The sequence below is a fragment of the Scyliorhinus torazame genome, chromosome 19, assembly GCF_047496885.1.
Source record: "Scyliorhinus torazame isolate Kashiwa2021f chromosome 19, sScyTor2.1, whole genome shotgun sequence".
Taxonomy (NCBI): Eukaryota; Metazoa; Chordata; class Chondrichthyes; order Carcharhiniformes; family Scyliorhinidae; genus Scyliorhinus; species Scyliorhinus torazame.
This window is the reverse complement of record NC_092725.1, coordinates 104,511,274-104,527,502: the sequence shown is the minus strand read 5'-3', so window position 1 is coordinate 104,527,502 and position 16,229 is coordinate 104,511,274. Positions and strand designations below refer to the sequence as shown.

General features: G+C 43.2%; 1 protein-coding gene across 3 annotated transcripts in view; it reads right to left on the bottom strand.

Moving 5' to 3' along the window:
* Positions 1-16,229, bottom strand: part of LOC140396396 (host cell factor 1-like) — a 126,689-nt gene that overhangs the window by 79,814 nt on the left and 30,646 nt on the right. For 2 of the 3 annotated variants that reach the window (XM_072484981.1, XM_072484983.1), the window contains exons 5-9: positions 11,214-11,298; positions 9,719-9,825; positions 8,096-8,275; positions 6,871-7,158; positions 3,900-4,087 (exon numbers count right to left, since the gene is read on the bottom strand). In XM_072484981.1, coding sequence (XP_072341082.1) covers positions 3,900-4,087; positions 6,871-7,158; positions 8,096-8,275; positions 9,719-9,825; positions 11,214-11,298 — 848 coding nt within the window. The remainder of the gene's footprint in view (positions 1-3,899; positions 4,088-6,870; positions 7,159-8,095; positions 8,276-9,718; positions 9,826-11,213; positions 11,299-16,229) is intronic. The other variant, XM_072484982.1, reaches the window with a different exon arrangement.

Here is a 16,229-nt window from a genome sequence, read left to right as displayed (position 1 = left end):
CAGGGGCTAGCACTGCTGCCTCACGCGCTGAGGACCCGGATTCGATCCTGACCCCTGGTCACTGTCCGTGTGGAGTTTGCACATTCTCCCTCTGTCTGCGTGGGTCTCACCCCCACAATCCAAAAGGATGTGCAGAGTAGGTGAATTGGTCACGCTAATTTGCCACTTAATTGGAAAAATTGAATTGGGTACTCTAATTTTTCTTTTAAAAGTGTTTTCTTTGTCCTCTCCAGGAATGCTGGCCCTTTGAGAGTTGAGAAAACGGTATGTGTGTTTGTGTCCGCGTGTGTAGTCTAGGGGGTACGGGACAGGGAGTGGGAGATGCTTTCGGCCATTTGGACACAGTGTCCAATTGATTTTAGTTGATTTTTCAGGAATTTTGCCATCTACCAACTGTTCAAAATGGCAATAATTTGTCCATAAAGCTGCATCATGCTTCAAGACCAAACTCCCAATGATAAGGCAGAGCGGCACCAGAGAAGGAAAGGAAAGGAAGCAATTCCTGTTCTCCTGATCCCACTATCTCGCAGGATATCCTGACCAATGTGCCCAAAGACCTGCAAACCTGTTGGGTAACATGACGATCCATGACAGAAACTCACAACCCTCAGTAAACGTCATCCTCAAATCGAGGGACTGCCAAGGATGAAGTATCCAACTTCGCTTCCTGCCTCCCATTTCAGATATCACAGAAAATTATTTCCTTTCCTTGCCAATTGTACTGCTACCATTCAAATCTGCCTTCATCACACACCCTTCGCTCGGCTATAATCTCTCTTGTCCTGTCAAAACTATCAACCCGTCTCTAAACTGCTTTTCCTCACCAAGATTCTTTGGCATATTTTTGCATCCCAAAACTGTCCTCAACTCTCCTGGCACTCTGCATGAATCTCTTTTTTCCGCTTTCTGCCTTTCCCAAAATGGCACTAACAATGGTGGCTGTTATCATAGCACATCATTTACCCTTGTTCCCCATGACCTCAACAGTTAATCTCACTGCTCTCTCTCTTCTCTGCTGTCTAGTCCACATGACTGCCTCGCTTGGTTGCAATCTAATTATCAGCAGACCATCTCTAATAGCAGCTTCTCCTCCCACCCTCAACTTAGGCCACAGTGGAATACATTCTCCCTTGTATGCGACTGCTCTGTGTTGCCATTCTGGAGCATGCTGCTGACTGGGAATTATTTCTTTGCTCGTATCAAAGAATCACAGAATAATACAGCAAAAAAGGTGGCCAATCGGTTTATCAATGCACCGTTATGCATCCAAGGATACCGAAGGAAGCGAGAATGGAAATTGCAGCGGTGCTGACCATAATCTTCCAGTCTTCTCTAGACTGAGGGAAGATGCCAGATGAGTGGAGAGTTGTAAATGTTACTCCCTTGTTCAAAAAAGATTGTACGGATAGCCCTTGCAATTACAGACCAGTCAGTTTAATATCAGTGGTGGGTAAGCTTTTGAAACAATTATTCGGGATAGAATTAGTAGTCACATGAAAAAATGTGGGTCGATTAGAAGACAGCCAGCAAGGATTTCTAAAGGGGAAATAGTGTTTGACTAACTTACTGGAGTTTTTGGATGATGGATCGATGAGGGTAATGCTGTTGATGTGGTGTACATGGACTTTTTAAAATTAAATTTTGAGTACCCAATTATTTTTATTTCCAATTAAGGGGCAATTTATGTGGTCAATCCACCTAACCTGCACATCTGTGCGTTGTGGGGGTGAGACCCACGCAAACATGTGGCGAATGTGCAAACTCCACACGCACAGTGATCTGGGGTCGGGATCGAACTCGGGTCCTCAGCGCCGTGAGGCTGCAGTGCTAACCACAGCACCACCGTGCCACCACATAGACTTTCAAAAGACATTTGATTCAGTGCTACACAACTGACTTGAGAAAAGCAACACAAATACAAAATTGGCTGAATATGAGGAAGCAGAGAGTAATGGTCATTGGATATTTTTCAGGCTAGAGGAAGGTTTGTAGTGGTGTTCCCCAGGAACCTTTCTTTTCCTGATATTAATGATCTAGATCTTGGTGTGCAGGGGACAATTTCAAGTCAGAAGATACAAAACTTGAAACTATTGCAAACTGTGAGGAGGACAGTGTAGAACTTCAATAGGACATAGATGAATTGGAGTGGGCAGATAGGTGGCAGATGAAGGTCAATGTGGATGAGTGAATGGTGATGCATATTGGTCAGAAGAACATGGAAAGTCAAATAAAATAAGGGCTAAAATTCCTTATCGGGTGCAGAAGCAGGTGTATATGGGCATAGGTCATTGAAGGTGGCAGGAGAGTTAGAAAGAGCAGTTAATAAATCATACAGTATTCTGGGCTTTATTAATAAAGGCATAGCATGCAAGAGTAAGGAAGTTATGTGGAACGTATACTAGTTAGACCTCAGCTGGAGTACTGTGTACAGTCTGGGCGCCACACTAATGGAGAGAGCACAGAAGCGGTTTACAAGAATGGTCCCAGGGATGAGAAACTACAGTTATGAGAGTAGATTGAAAGGGTTGGGGCTGTTCTCCTTTGGGAGAAAAAGGCTGAGAGATTTGATAGAGGTGTTCAAAATCATGAGGGGGGCTGGACAGAGTAGGTGCAAAAACAGTTCCCACTCGTAAAAGGATCAAGAACGAGAGAGCACAGATTTAAAGTGATTTGCAAAAGAAACAAATGTGATGTGAGAAAAACGTTTTCACACAGCGAGTGGTTCAGGCCAAATGGCCTCCTTTTGTACCTTAACCATTCTGTGATCATGCCTGTGCCAGCTCTTCTGTAGAGCTGTCCAATTAGTTCCATTCCCCTACTTTTTCCCAATAGCCCTGTAATTATTTTTTCCCTTATTCAGAGACAAGGATCCAAGTTTGATAAATGGAGTAGGAGGTGCTTTTTAGAACTTGTGACCTCAAAGTGGCATGCCAGATGCTGCTTCCAAGCAACATATTAGAATACTCCAGTCATAAAATAGTGTCTCATCTAATTTATAATGTGCATGGCCACAGGAGATATACAAGTCTAGAGAAACCTCCGATAAAAGCAATCAGTCTCTAACTAACTTCAAGCCATTCGTAATTAAGCCACTTTTCCACAATGTTGGCCACATACAGATAAGCCAGGTTAGCGGTTAAGTATCAGAATTAAAGGGGCGGCACGGTGGCGCAGTGGTTAGCACTGCTGCCTCACGGCACCGAGGACCTGGGTTAGATCCCTGTCTTGGGTCACTGTCCATGTGGAGTTTGCACATTCTCCCCGTGTCTGCATGGGCCTCACCCCTACAACCCAAAAATGTGCAGAGTAGGTGGATAGGCCATGCTAAAATGCCCCTTAATTGGAATTGTTTTTAAACAAGTAACAGAATTATGCTTCAGACTCCTTGAATGCTGCCAAGTGGCGCTCCAGCGCTCCTGTAGCCAATGTTCCCTCTAATCTGCATGGACATACAGCAACCCAAAAGTCCCTGTGCAGGCAGAACACAAGTCAGCCCTTTTAAATTATCACACACAAAAATATTAAAGGGACTGCACACCTAAAGAAATTATAGGGAACATTGATTACAAACCTTAATTTTCTTAAGCCAAGCTCTGATTAAGGTACATTTTGATGACTTAACACATCCCTTCAATCATTGGGCAATCATTTATCAGTTTAACAGTGCGGGACAATACACTTCCTCCTTTTTGGGAGGCCAAATCACACAATCTTGCTTCCCCACAAATATACTATCCTACATTTCTAATTTATCACCACTATAAAGTCACCCTTAACAGAACGTTATAACTCCACTAACTACAACACTGAATTTTCCCTCTCACTGAACTTCAAACCTCATGATCAAAATTAAATTGATTCAACTGGTAAATAAGTGAGAAAGAAAAATAAATACTCACACTTACTACAGAGGGAACAGCATTAGTGGCGCTTTGAGCTGGGACAACCAGACGGACACCAGCAGGTAAGGAAGAAACTGCAGCTTTTACTGTCTGCACAGCTTGCTGGGAGACTGTAACCAGCTGGGTGGCTGCTGAAGACATTCCAGATACCTGAGCAGCAGAGACTTGCACGGTAGTCACAGCACCTTTATGGAATACAAAGTAGAAATATGTAAGGCACTGCAGAAACCAAAAACTGAACGATTAATTGAAGTTCTAGAATATTCCTCCAAATGAAATATGTTCCTCAGTTCAGATTGTTGCACTAGATAGTCACTTGGTAGTACAGAACTTCAGTATAGCTGAAAAAAAGAGACATGCTGTCGAAGTTTTTGGTCTTGCACTTATTAGGACAGATTTGTAATACCAACTGTAAAAGGAACAACCGTTTAAACTGCACGAGAAGAGAGTGCTGATTGGTTGGCAAGTGGACTCTGATTAGTCGAAGCATTGCCATGGACAATGCACCAGCAAACAGTTAACTGCCAAGTATTTGTCTAAATTTAAACCAGGAAGGTAAATTCTGATTGGTCTTTGTCTTCCGAAGTTGGACAAGAAAATATTTAAGGCTCATATTTACAAACATTGGGATGCTATTAATTATGTTCCTCCCATGTAGCAAGTTTTATTTTGATGATGCTGATTTTGTAGCAAGGTTATTTTGGTGCTGCTGATTTTGAAATTATTTATTTTTAAAAATGCATTAAACTATTATTTTATAGTAATTTTCTTGTTTTAAGTTATACCCAGGTTTCGTATAAAGGCAGGTGAGCGTTCCATGAACAGCTATCATTCTGTACCTAGACACTGTGAAGTGCACATTCACTGCTTGATTTTACATTTTTTCTGGTTTGTCTTTATCAAATGTCTTCACCACATGTCTTCAACACATATAAATACTGTGGCAACAAGAGTAGGTCAGAGGCTAGGAATCCTATGGCGAGTCACTCAACTCCTGACTCCCTAAAGTTCACCATCTATAAGGCACAGGTCAGGAGTGCACTGGCATACTCTCCACCTGTTTGGATGAGTGCAACTCCAACAACTCCAAGAAACTTGACACCATCCAGGACAAAGCAGCCCAATTCGGCTTGGGCTTGGGTTACTGTCTGTGCGGAGTCTGCACGTTCTCCCCGTGTGTGCATGGGTTTCCTCCGGGTGCTCCGGTTTCCTCCCACAGCCCAAAGATGTGCAGGTTAGGTGGATTGGCCATGATAAATTGCCCTTAGTGTCCAAAATTGCCCTTAGTGTTGAGTGGGGTTACTGGGTTATGGGGATAGGGTGGGGGTGCGGGTGCTCTTTCCAAGAGCCGGTGCAGACTCGATGGGCCGAATGGCCTCCTTCTGCACTGTAAATTCTATGAATTCATTGACACACCTTCCACAAACATTCAATCCCTCCACCACCGACTTTCAATGGCAGCAGTGCGTACCATCTACAAGGTGCACAGCAGGAGCTTAGCAAAACGCCTTTCGAACCCACGATCTCCACCATCTAGAAGGACAAGGTCAGCAGGTACCAGGGAACACCAGCACCTGGAGGTTCCCCTCTAAGTTACTCACAATCGTGACTTGTAAATATATCACTGTTCCTTCACTGTCATTGGGTCAAAATCCTGGAACTCCCTGCTTAACAGCACTGTGGGTGTACCCACACCACATGAACTGCAGCGGTCCAAGAGGTGGCTCACAACCAGCTTTTCAAGGGCAATTAGGAATGAGCAATAAATGCTGACCTAGCCAGCGAAGCCCACATCCCTTAAATGAAAAAAAAGGGTTTCCAGAACTAACGGCCATAAATATGGGATAGTTGCTAATAAATCCAGTTGGGAGTTGAAGAGAAATCATTTAACCAGAGTGGTGAGAATGTGGAACTTGCTAACACAAGTAGTTGAGGTGATTAGCAAAGATACATTTAAGGGGATGCTAGATAAATACATGGGGTAGAATTTCCATGGTTCCCCGCCGTCAGGAGGGTCTGTGCACCCTTCTCGGGTCAGACCTCCCATGTCAGCGTGCTGTAGGCATTAACAGAATCCCACTGGCAGATTTCTCAACTAGCACATCGAGGAAAAGGAGCTAATTTGACTGCTCCATTTTATTTTGTGTTGTGATTGTTCCATGCTATAAGATTGGGCTTATCAATAGCCTCATAAATAGGGCCAGAGCTGTTTGTTCGCGAAAATAGGAATAATCAAGGCCATCCTGCAGGATAATGGCTACCCTGATCAGATCATTGCTCGCTGTATATTGCACAAACATCATGAACGAGCTAAAGGCTGCCATATTTGGTCCTGAAAAGTACCCTGTCTACCTCAGATTACTCTGGAAGGGCAAGTTGTCTCAAAGATTTGAGCAACAGATGAAGCTAGCTGTTTCACACTGCTGTTATGCAGTGGCAACATGGCTGACACTGCTGCCTACGGCACTGAGGTCCTCGGTTCGATCCTGGCCCTGGGTCACTGTCTGCGTGGAGTTTGCAACACTCTCCCAGTGTATGCGGGGACACAACCACAACCCAAAGATGTGCAGGTTAGGTGGATTGGCCACTCTAAATTGCTCCTTAATTGGAAACTCTAAATTTATTTATTTTTAAAATTATGCAGTGGCAACACAGGTGGTATTTTCCACTAACAGTGTGCTGCTGTCAAGCCAAAAAAAATTCTGTCTATCACACAAACAAGTTGTATATGAATTTCAGTGCCAGTATGGCACCAGGTATGTAGGCCATATATCCCAACCACTGACGGAACGTATCAAACACACACTTTCAGCTGTTCACAACAGTCAAAGTACTAACTATACCCAATCAGCCAGTGCTTGCAAAACTCAAAACATAGTGTACAACATTAGATGTGGTTCCGCGATTGGCCACCATTTGCTAAACAAATGGTGACAATTAAAACTGATAAAAATACTTTGAGACTTACTAGTCATTCCAGGAACTAGTGCACTAGTGGGAGAGGCTACTTTAGAAACAGGGAGTGTGGCAGGAGAAGCAGGTGTAGGAGAAATAGGGCTGCATGGAGTCTTCTGAGGCAGTGCGGTGTTGCTCAATGATGGAGTTGCCATGGTGGTGGTGGTAGTTGATGGCGGCATATCATACTTTTGCAGCTGAAGAAGGTAGGCATCTGCGGTTGGAACAGCACCCCAACACACTTCAAGTGAATTTGTGCTGGCTCGAACCAACTGTACACGGGATGGTGCAGGGGGCTTTTCTAAAGACAAACAAAACAGTGTTTCAAGTTATATTTAGGAAAACTGTATTTTAATATTTCACTCACATCCCTGTACCCAGGCTCACTTTTCTTGTGTCTCAAGTTTCAAGAAACATTCTTGGAAGAAAATGTGCAAGCTAAATTGCTGCCCATTCCATTGTCAACTTTATCCCAAAATGATTTGATGTAGACTGATAATGGCTCACCATGAAATTCTTTTCATGTTGTTGACCTAGATTCCAACTCTCAAATAATTTCCTACTTCGACCACTAGTTTTTAAAAACATGCCATGTTAAGTTCCAGCTCTGCTACCTAACATTTATGGTCATGAAAATAAATGCTTCCCTGCTTTTGAAATAAAAACCAAGCAGCTGAAATGGATATACACAATATATTTATAGATGAGAAAGATCATTCATCCATCCAGAAATACCTTACATTTCTCTTGCAAGTGCAGCACCCAATTTTTTTTTTTTTTAAATGACCCCAGGACTTTTGCCTCCAGTACTCATTCAGCTGGTCTGTTTCACATGTTCAAATGGCATAAAGAAAAACTTCCTGATATTAGTCCTAAATTATCCCTTTGACTTTTGAACCCATACTCTCACCGTTTACATTTTAAAAAAATAAACCCAATGCCTTTTTTTTCCAATTACGGGGAAATTTAGCGTGGCCAATCCACCTATCCTGCACATCTTTTTGGGTTGTGGGGATGAGACCCATGCAGACACAGGGAGAATGTGCAAACTCCACACGGACAGTGACCCGGGGCCAGAATCGAACCTGGGTCCCTGGCGCCGTGAGGCACCAGTGCTAACCACTGCACCACCGTGCTGTCCCTTGCCATTTACTTTTACAGAAATTTTAAACACATCAAACAAAAAAATCTCCAATTCGTCAGCCCAAGTTTACCTTTAAGGGCCATGCAACACTCACCAGTTTCCAAATACCAAAGATCTTTACAGCAAACTTGATTATTCCAAGCTTTCCGATAGCCATCTCTCCCACTCCAGATATAAAGACGAGTATGAATAGCAACAGCACAGTGGCCAGCCCTGGCCCTTGGTACATTGTCCTCCAATGTGTCCGAAACTATAGGTGTCCACATATTGCCATCTGCCAGAAATATACCACTAACTTAATTCATTTTGCCAATGTTTAAAAATATTATACCATCGATATAAAAGTAAACACAAAGCAATTTAATAGTGACATTTTGATATAGACTTCAATATTACTGAAACACCAACATACTCAACATAAGAAATGTTAAATGCAAGTTTTTTTAAAAAGTACACATATTTTACCCTAAATTGAACCAGATTGTATTTGAAGTATACAATAAAGTGTATACTATTTATTTGTGGATACACTTTGTGAACTAGCTTATGAAAAGTTAACTGCCGAGTAATGGCAACCAGATAACATTACAGAGTTATACTGGCAATCTAGAAATCACTGCTTCTAAAATATTTAAACTAGCTACACAGTAAAAGGTTCTATGGTAACATGCATGAAGACCAAGCAATCTGAAACTGATAGAACAGGAAATTGATCATTTAAATCTTCCATTAAAAATGTTTTCATAAATGACACTGCACTTTTATGACTAGGTGGTTGACAAAATTATTAAAGCACCATTGTCCCTAAAGCATGTAAAGAAAAATGACCCGCCTGTGTCTTGATGGAAAAATAAGCTACTGTGCTACGCTTCACATAAGGCTGTATAAACCAAAACATGTATAGGAATACACTTAATGCAATAATAATCAGGTAGAATTGGTAATATATTGCCAATATGCAACTCATTTTGACCACGTCTAAATCGGATATATCTGCTGAATCTTTACAGAAGTCTAGAGTCGATGAATTGAGTAAAAATCGCCCAAGCCTAGGACCAGTTAAAATAATCGGCAGACAATCAATATAAATATGGAAGTTCAAGGAAATTGCAGTTTCTCTTTATTAGAACATTGCAAAAAGGTTAAGTACAATCATGAAGAATGATCTCCTCAAATATGTACATGTTATTTCTTAACTTTAGTGTAAGCAAGCAAATGATTGAAATTGCAAAATTGCTTCTTGAATAAATTGCTCAATAATTCTGACAGAAATGTGAGCTTGAAATCTTCTGTAGGTAAATTCAATTACTAAATTCTTGCCTACTTTCTAGTTTGAATAATTCTCTTGACTGAAACATATGAATATTAAATAAAGTACTGTTGGTCATTAATGCATCTATTTACAGAAAGTCTTGGTTTAACATTTCATTCGAAAGACAGCACTGACTCGGTACAGCACTGCACTGTCAGCCAAGATTGTGTGCTCAAGTCTTTGGAGTCTTGACCCTGTGGCCTTCTGACTCAGAGTTGTGTGTGTAACTGACTGAGCCACAGCACACACCGAATGGACAACACTTTTATCTGCACAAAAAATGGAAATGAAAAACATACCATTTTTCACTACAATCTGTAACAATGGCTGGAGAAAGCAGGAGGGGAAAATGCGGTTTGATTTCATACCCATTAGTCGCTTAAGTAGGAAACTCAAGAGACTGACCTAAATGTAAGTAAGCAAGTGTATTTGTGCACTTCCATTCCTTTTCATGAGTGGCAACTTTCACATCATCCATCACAAGTGGTACCCAGCCACCAAAGACAAACATTCTAAAGAAAAATAAATACAGACAAAAACATAAACAGGTTGTGCTGAAAACTATTTACACCAAAATTGTGCATTGTCTTTAAAACAGATATATCGGACTTAACAAGGAAAACACAATCAGCACTGTTTGTGCTGTTTAAATGCAACAGAATGTCAATTATCCAAACCTATGGGAAATTTGGAGTGTTCAGATAGATTTACTCTGTGAAAACATACATCTGAAAAGCGCAGTCAGAAATGGACAAGGAAAAAATTTGGACAATTGACCTTCTAATTAATAAAAAGATTTAAATGAATACATAATCATCAAAACGACAAATACAGATAATAGTTTATGGAAACTAAAAAGACCATAAGAGGATTCTAGCACCTAATTTGGAAACGTGCTACATAACAGATGAAGTGCTAAACAGTGATCATTACAATTTAATAAACAAAAATGTATCAACATAATATAGTTAGGTGAAAAATAACATCAGATAGAAAATTAAAGGCCTTTTACATTTCCAGTTTAGTCTCTGTGATAATTTATTTCAAATGTGGGGTCAACAGATCAATTAAAGGTTCTCTGTGAAGCCTATACACTTCACATGACAATATGATTAATTAACAGTCATACTGAATGCCCTAAACCTTTCCGAGTGGCTTGCAAAGTTATACTACAAATGATACAAAAAAATGAAACTGTGCGAGACAACTGCCTGGAGATGGCCCCACATTCAATGCTGACCATTTAGGCTGCAATTTTACTGTACATCATGTTTTTAATTGCTGCAACCCCAAACCTGCTTCAGTGATGGGAAATCAGCAAGGATTCGCTACTAGTAAGAACCTTTAGTGTTGTGCTAAGGATGTACTCCTGGGATGAATATATTACATTTTACAAATATTCAAAATGCACAAGGTTATAATCACAGGAGCTAGATGCATTATGAATTTGCACTGATGTGACCAATTTATTCACCACTTTTCCATCTCTACCACAAATCTTCCAGCTGGAAGCAAATCATTTCTAGAAGTTGGGAATGGGAAAGGAATCTTCTTCAGCACTTAACTACTGTACATGTAATTAGATATTTGTAAAGTGTTTTAAAAGCCACCAAAATACCACTTAAGTTCACAATACTTACCTGCTATAGTGAAGACCCCAGTAAAGATGAATCAATACATATTTTTTAACAATTTCTCTCCCACACCCTTGCACATTATTTAAAATAGAGCAATTAATCATCCCGATTATAGTAGTACAATTCCACTAAACTCATGAGAAATGACACCCAGTCATTACCCTGCTAAGAGGCCATGGACAGAATGCTCCTCTTGCACCACATGCTTTCTTGTTCATTACTGACTTTTTGGAAGAATACTCAGATAGCAGCAGACCACTTACTTATTTCCAATAACAGTAGCAGAATGCAAACTCCGAGGGAGTGGTGTTGAACCCTTGGTTGCTGGCTTTGTCCAAACCAAGCTTTCTGTAAACAAATGAAGAAATACTTGACAGTTTACTGTAAATCTATCAGTGCAGTGCTTTTGGGCAAGTAACATACGAGTCCTAAAACAATATAGTTTCCGATGGGTCATTCTCAGAGACTGTATTCCATTTAATGTTATATCCAAGCACCATCAGCTTTGTACTTTTCTATGGTTAAGGGGTACATTAAGGTGAAGTCAAGCAATTTAATCATTCTTGCAAAGATTTACACATCAGTCTACATTTCATCAAATTGCAACTATAGTAAGGAGGCAATACAAAACAACTTGCATTTGTATGGCATATTTAACACAGAATAAATGCTAGAAGATGCTTCATTGAGGCATACTTGAAAAATTGGATGCTGAGTCAAAGTTGGAGATGTGAGGATGGCCACCAAAAGCTTGGTTGAGAATGTGGCTGTTTAGAAGAGTCTTAAAGAGAGAGGGATGTACAGACAGCAAAGTTTAGCGAGGGAATTCCAGAGCATGGGTCAAGGAGGCTGAATGACATGGCCACTAAAGTTAGGGAAACATGGGGCGGGATGCACAAGGCCAGAGACAAATGAACAGTGTTGGCAGGGGTGATTGTAGTGTTGAAAGGGGATTCCTAAGATGAAGGGGTATGGTCATAAACTTATACACGAGAATGTTACCTGAAACTTTGAGCTATGTTATAGGGGCAAGAGAGACAGATTATGGGATGTCCGTTTTTTTATAAATTCTTTTATAGGCACCACTGGCTAGGCCAGCATTTATTGCACATCTCAAATCATCCTCGAGGTGGTGGTGATGAGCCGCTTTCTTGTGCAACTGCAGTCTCATCTGGTGTAGGTACACCCACAGTGCTATTAGGGAGTTCCAAGATTTTGGCCCAGTGACAATGAAGGAACAGCGATATAGTTCCAAGTTTTTTTTAAAATAATTTTTTTTAAAGGTATTTGAAAATTTTTATAACAGTAACAAAATCAATGATATCAACATGGTAAAATAAACATCCCCCCCCCCACCCCAGCTTCACACACCTCAACCATACAACAACAACCCCCACCCCCCCCCCCCCTTGGAATACTGCATCTGCTGACATTTTTAATTTTCCCCGCGAAAGTCGACGAACGGCTGCCACCTCCGGGAGAACCCTAACATTGACCCTCTTAAGGCAAACTATATTTTCTCGAGACTGAGAAACCCAGCAATGTCACTAACCCAGGTCTCTACACTCGGGGGGCTTCGAGTCCCTCCACATTAATAAGATCGGTCTCCGGGCTACCAGGGAGGCAAAGGCCAGGACGTCGGTATCTTTCGCCCCCTGAACTCCCGGATCTTCCGACACTCCAAAGATCGCTACCACCGGACTCAGCACCACCCGTGTTTTTAGCACCGTGGACATTGCCTTAGCAAAACCCTGCCATAACCCTGAGCTTTGGGCATGCCCAAAACATGTGGACATGATTTGCTGGGCTTCCCGCGCATCTTGTACACCTATCCTCTACCCCGAAAAACTTGCTCATCCTAGCCACTGTCATGTGTGCCCGGTGGACTACCTTAAATTGTATCAGGCTAAGCCTGGCGCACGATGAGGAGGTATTAACCGTGCTTAGGGCATCCGCTGGTAGACCCGCCTCTACCTCTCCTCCTAGCTCGTCCTTCCACTTGCCCTTAAGCTCCTCCACCGGAGTTTCCTCCGCCTCTGAAAGCTCCTGGTAAATATCAGATACCTTCCCCTCTCCCACCCAGGTACTGGAGACTACTCTATCCTGTATCCCCCGTGGCGGCAGCAGCGGAAAGGCCGGCACCTGTTTTCTCAGGAAGTCGCGCACCTGCAAATACCTAAAACCATTCCCTGCTGGCAATTTAAATTTATCCTCCAAAGCTTTCAAGCAAGATCCCCCATCCTTCTAATTCCTGCCCTCTGTCAACTCTTGAAACTCGCCATCTAGCCTACCACCTGGTACAAACCTGTGGTTGTTATAAATCAGGGTCCAAATCAATGCTCCCTCCACTCTCTTATATCTCCTCCACTGCCCTCAGATCCTCAGAGCTGCCACTCAGACTTATGTAGTATCGGGCCGGCGAGAACGGCAGAGGTGCCGTTACCAATGCTCCCAGACTGGTGTCTTTACATGACGCCGCCTCCATCCGCTCCCATGCCGACCCCTCCCCACTACCTGATCATGGCTATATTAGCTGCCCAGTAGTAATTGCAGAGGTTCGGCAGCGCCAACCAACCCTCCCCCGACTGCGCTCCAGCAACACTTTCTTCACTCGCGGGGTTTTACTCGCCCACACAAAACCTGAAATAATCGTATTCACCCGCTTGAAAGACAAACAGAAATCTGGGAGGACCGTCATTTTCACGGTCTGTACCCTCCCTGCCAGTGATAGCGGGAGAATGTCCCATCTCTTAAAGTCCCCTTCCATTTGTTCTACCAACCGGGATAGGTTTAACTTGTGTAGTACCTCCCTTTTCCGGGCCACCAGGATTCCCAGATATCGAAAGCTCTTCCCCACCATTCTAAGCGGCAGTTCTCCCAGTCTCTTCTCCTGCCCTCTTGTCTGGATCGCAAACATCGCGCTTTTCCCAATGTTCAATTTATACCCTGAAAAATTGCCAAATTCCCCCAAGATTCGCATTACTTCCCCCATCCCCGTCAACGGGTCTGAAATATACAAGAGCAGGTCATCTTGTATTTTTTTTAAATTTAATCTTTTTTAAAAAAAATTATTTTTTAAGGCGGGAACAGGAAGTTCGACCAGCGGACTACTGGGAAGACCCTCACCAATAAATTCTGGTGGAGAGGAAACCCGAGACACTACACGTGAAGTGTCTCCCACCCGCCCTCCTCCTCTAACCTAATAATAAAACCCATTGGTGTGAGGTAAGTACCATATTGTAGTATTATTATTGTTTTGTTTTTTTAAATTTAGTTGTTAGCCAGATCTTGGTTGAAAGTTAGAGGGATGGCAGGGAAGGGAGTGCAATGTTCCTCCTGCAGGGTGTTGGAGGTGAGGGATGCCGTTAGTGTCCCTGCTGATTTTACCTGCAGGAAGTGCTGCCATCTCCAGCTCCTCCAAGACCGAGTTAGGGAACTGGAGCTGGAGTTGGAAGAACTTCGGATCATTCGGGAGGAAGAGGGGGTCATAGATAGCAGCTTCAGGGAATTAGTTACACCAAAGATTGGAGATAGATGGGCAACTGTAAGAGGGACTGGGAAGAAGCTGTCAGTGCAGTGATCCCCTGCGGTCGTTCCCCTGAGAAACAAGTATACCGCTTTGAATACTTGTGGGGGGGGGGACTTACCAGGGGTAAGCCATGGGGTACGAGCCTCTGGCACGGAGTCTGTCCCTGTTGCTCAGAAGGGAAGGGGGGAGAGGAGCAGAGCATTAGTAATTGGGGACTCGATAGTCAGGGGCACAGATAGGAGATTTTGTGGTAGCGTGAGAGACTCACGTTTGGTATGTTGCCTCCCAGGTGCAAGGGTACGTGATGTCTCGGATCGTGTTTTCCGGGTCCTTAAGGGGGAGGGGGAGCAGCCCCAAGTCATAGTCCACATTGGCACTAACGACATAGGTAGGAAAGGGGACAAGGATGTCAGGCAGGCTTTCAGGGAGCTAGGATGGAAGCTCAGAACTAGAACAAACAGAGTTGTTATCTCTGGGTTGTTGCCCGTGCCACGTGATAATGAGATGAGGAATAGGGAGAGAGAGCAATTAAACACGTGGCTACAGGGATGGTGCAGGCGGGAGGGATTCAGATTTCTGGATAACTGGGGCTCTTTCTGGGGCAGGTGGGACCTATACAGACAGGATGGTCTACATCTGAACCTGAGGGGCACAAATATCCTGGGGGGGGAGATTTGTTAGTGCTCTTTGGGGGAGGGGGGGGGGTTAAACTAATGCAGCAGGGGCATGGGAACCTGGATTGTAGTTTTAGGGTACGAGAGAATGAGAGTATAGAGGTCAGGAGCACAGATTTGACGTTGCAGTGTTCAGGTAGGTGGTTTGAAGTGTGTCTACTTCAATGCCAGGAGTATACGAAATAAGGTAGGGGAACTGGCAGCATGGGTTGGTACCTGGGACTTCGATGTTGTGGCCATTTCGGAGACATGGATAGAGCAGGGACAGGAATGGATGTTGCAGGTTCCGGGGTTTAGGTGTTTTTGTAAGCTCAGAGAAGGAGGCAAAAGAGGGGGAGGTGTGGCGCTGCTAGTCAAGAGCAGTATTACGGTGGCGGAGAGGATGCTAGATGGGGACTCATCTTCCGAGGTAGTATGGGCTGAGGTTAGAAACAGGAAAGGAGAGGTCACCCTGTTGGGAGTTTTCTATAGGCCTCCAAATAGTTCTAGGGATGTAGAGGAAAGGATGGCGAAGATGATTCTGGATAAGAGCGAAAGTAACAGGGTAGTTATTATGGGAGACTTTAACTTTCCAAATATTGACTGGAAAAGATATAGTTCGAGTACATTAGATGGGTCGTTTTTTGTACAGTGTGTGCAGGAGGGTTTCCTGACACAATATGTTGACAGGCCAACAAGAGGCGAGGCCACGTTGGATTTGGGTAATGAACCTGGCCAGGTGTTGGATTTGGAGGTAGGAGAGCACTTTGGGGACAGTGACCACAATTCGGTGACGTTTACGTTAGTGATGGAAAGGGATAAGTATACACCGCAGGGCAAGAGTTATAGCTGGGGGAAGGGCAATTATGATGCCATTAGACGTGACTTGGGGGGGATAGGTTGGAGAAGTAGGCTGCAAGTGTTGGGCACACTGGATAAGTGGAGCTTCTTCAAGGATCAGCTACTGAGTGTTCTTGATAAGTACGTACCGGTCAGGCAGGGAGGAAGGCGTAGAGCGAGGGAACCGTGGTTTACCAAAGAAGTGGAATCTCTTGTTAAGAGGAAGAAGGAGGCCTATGTGAAGATGAGGTGTGAAG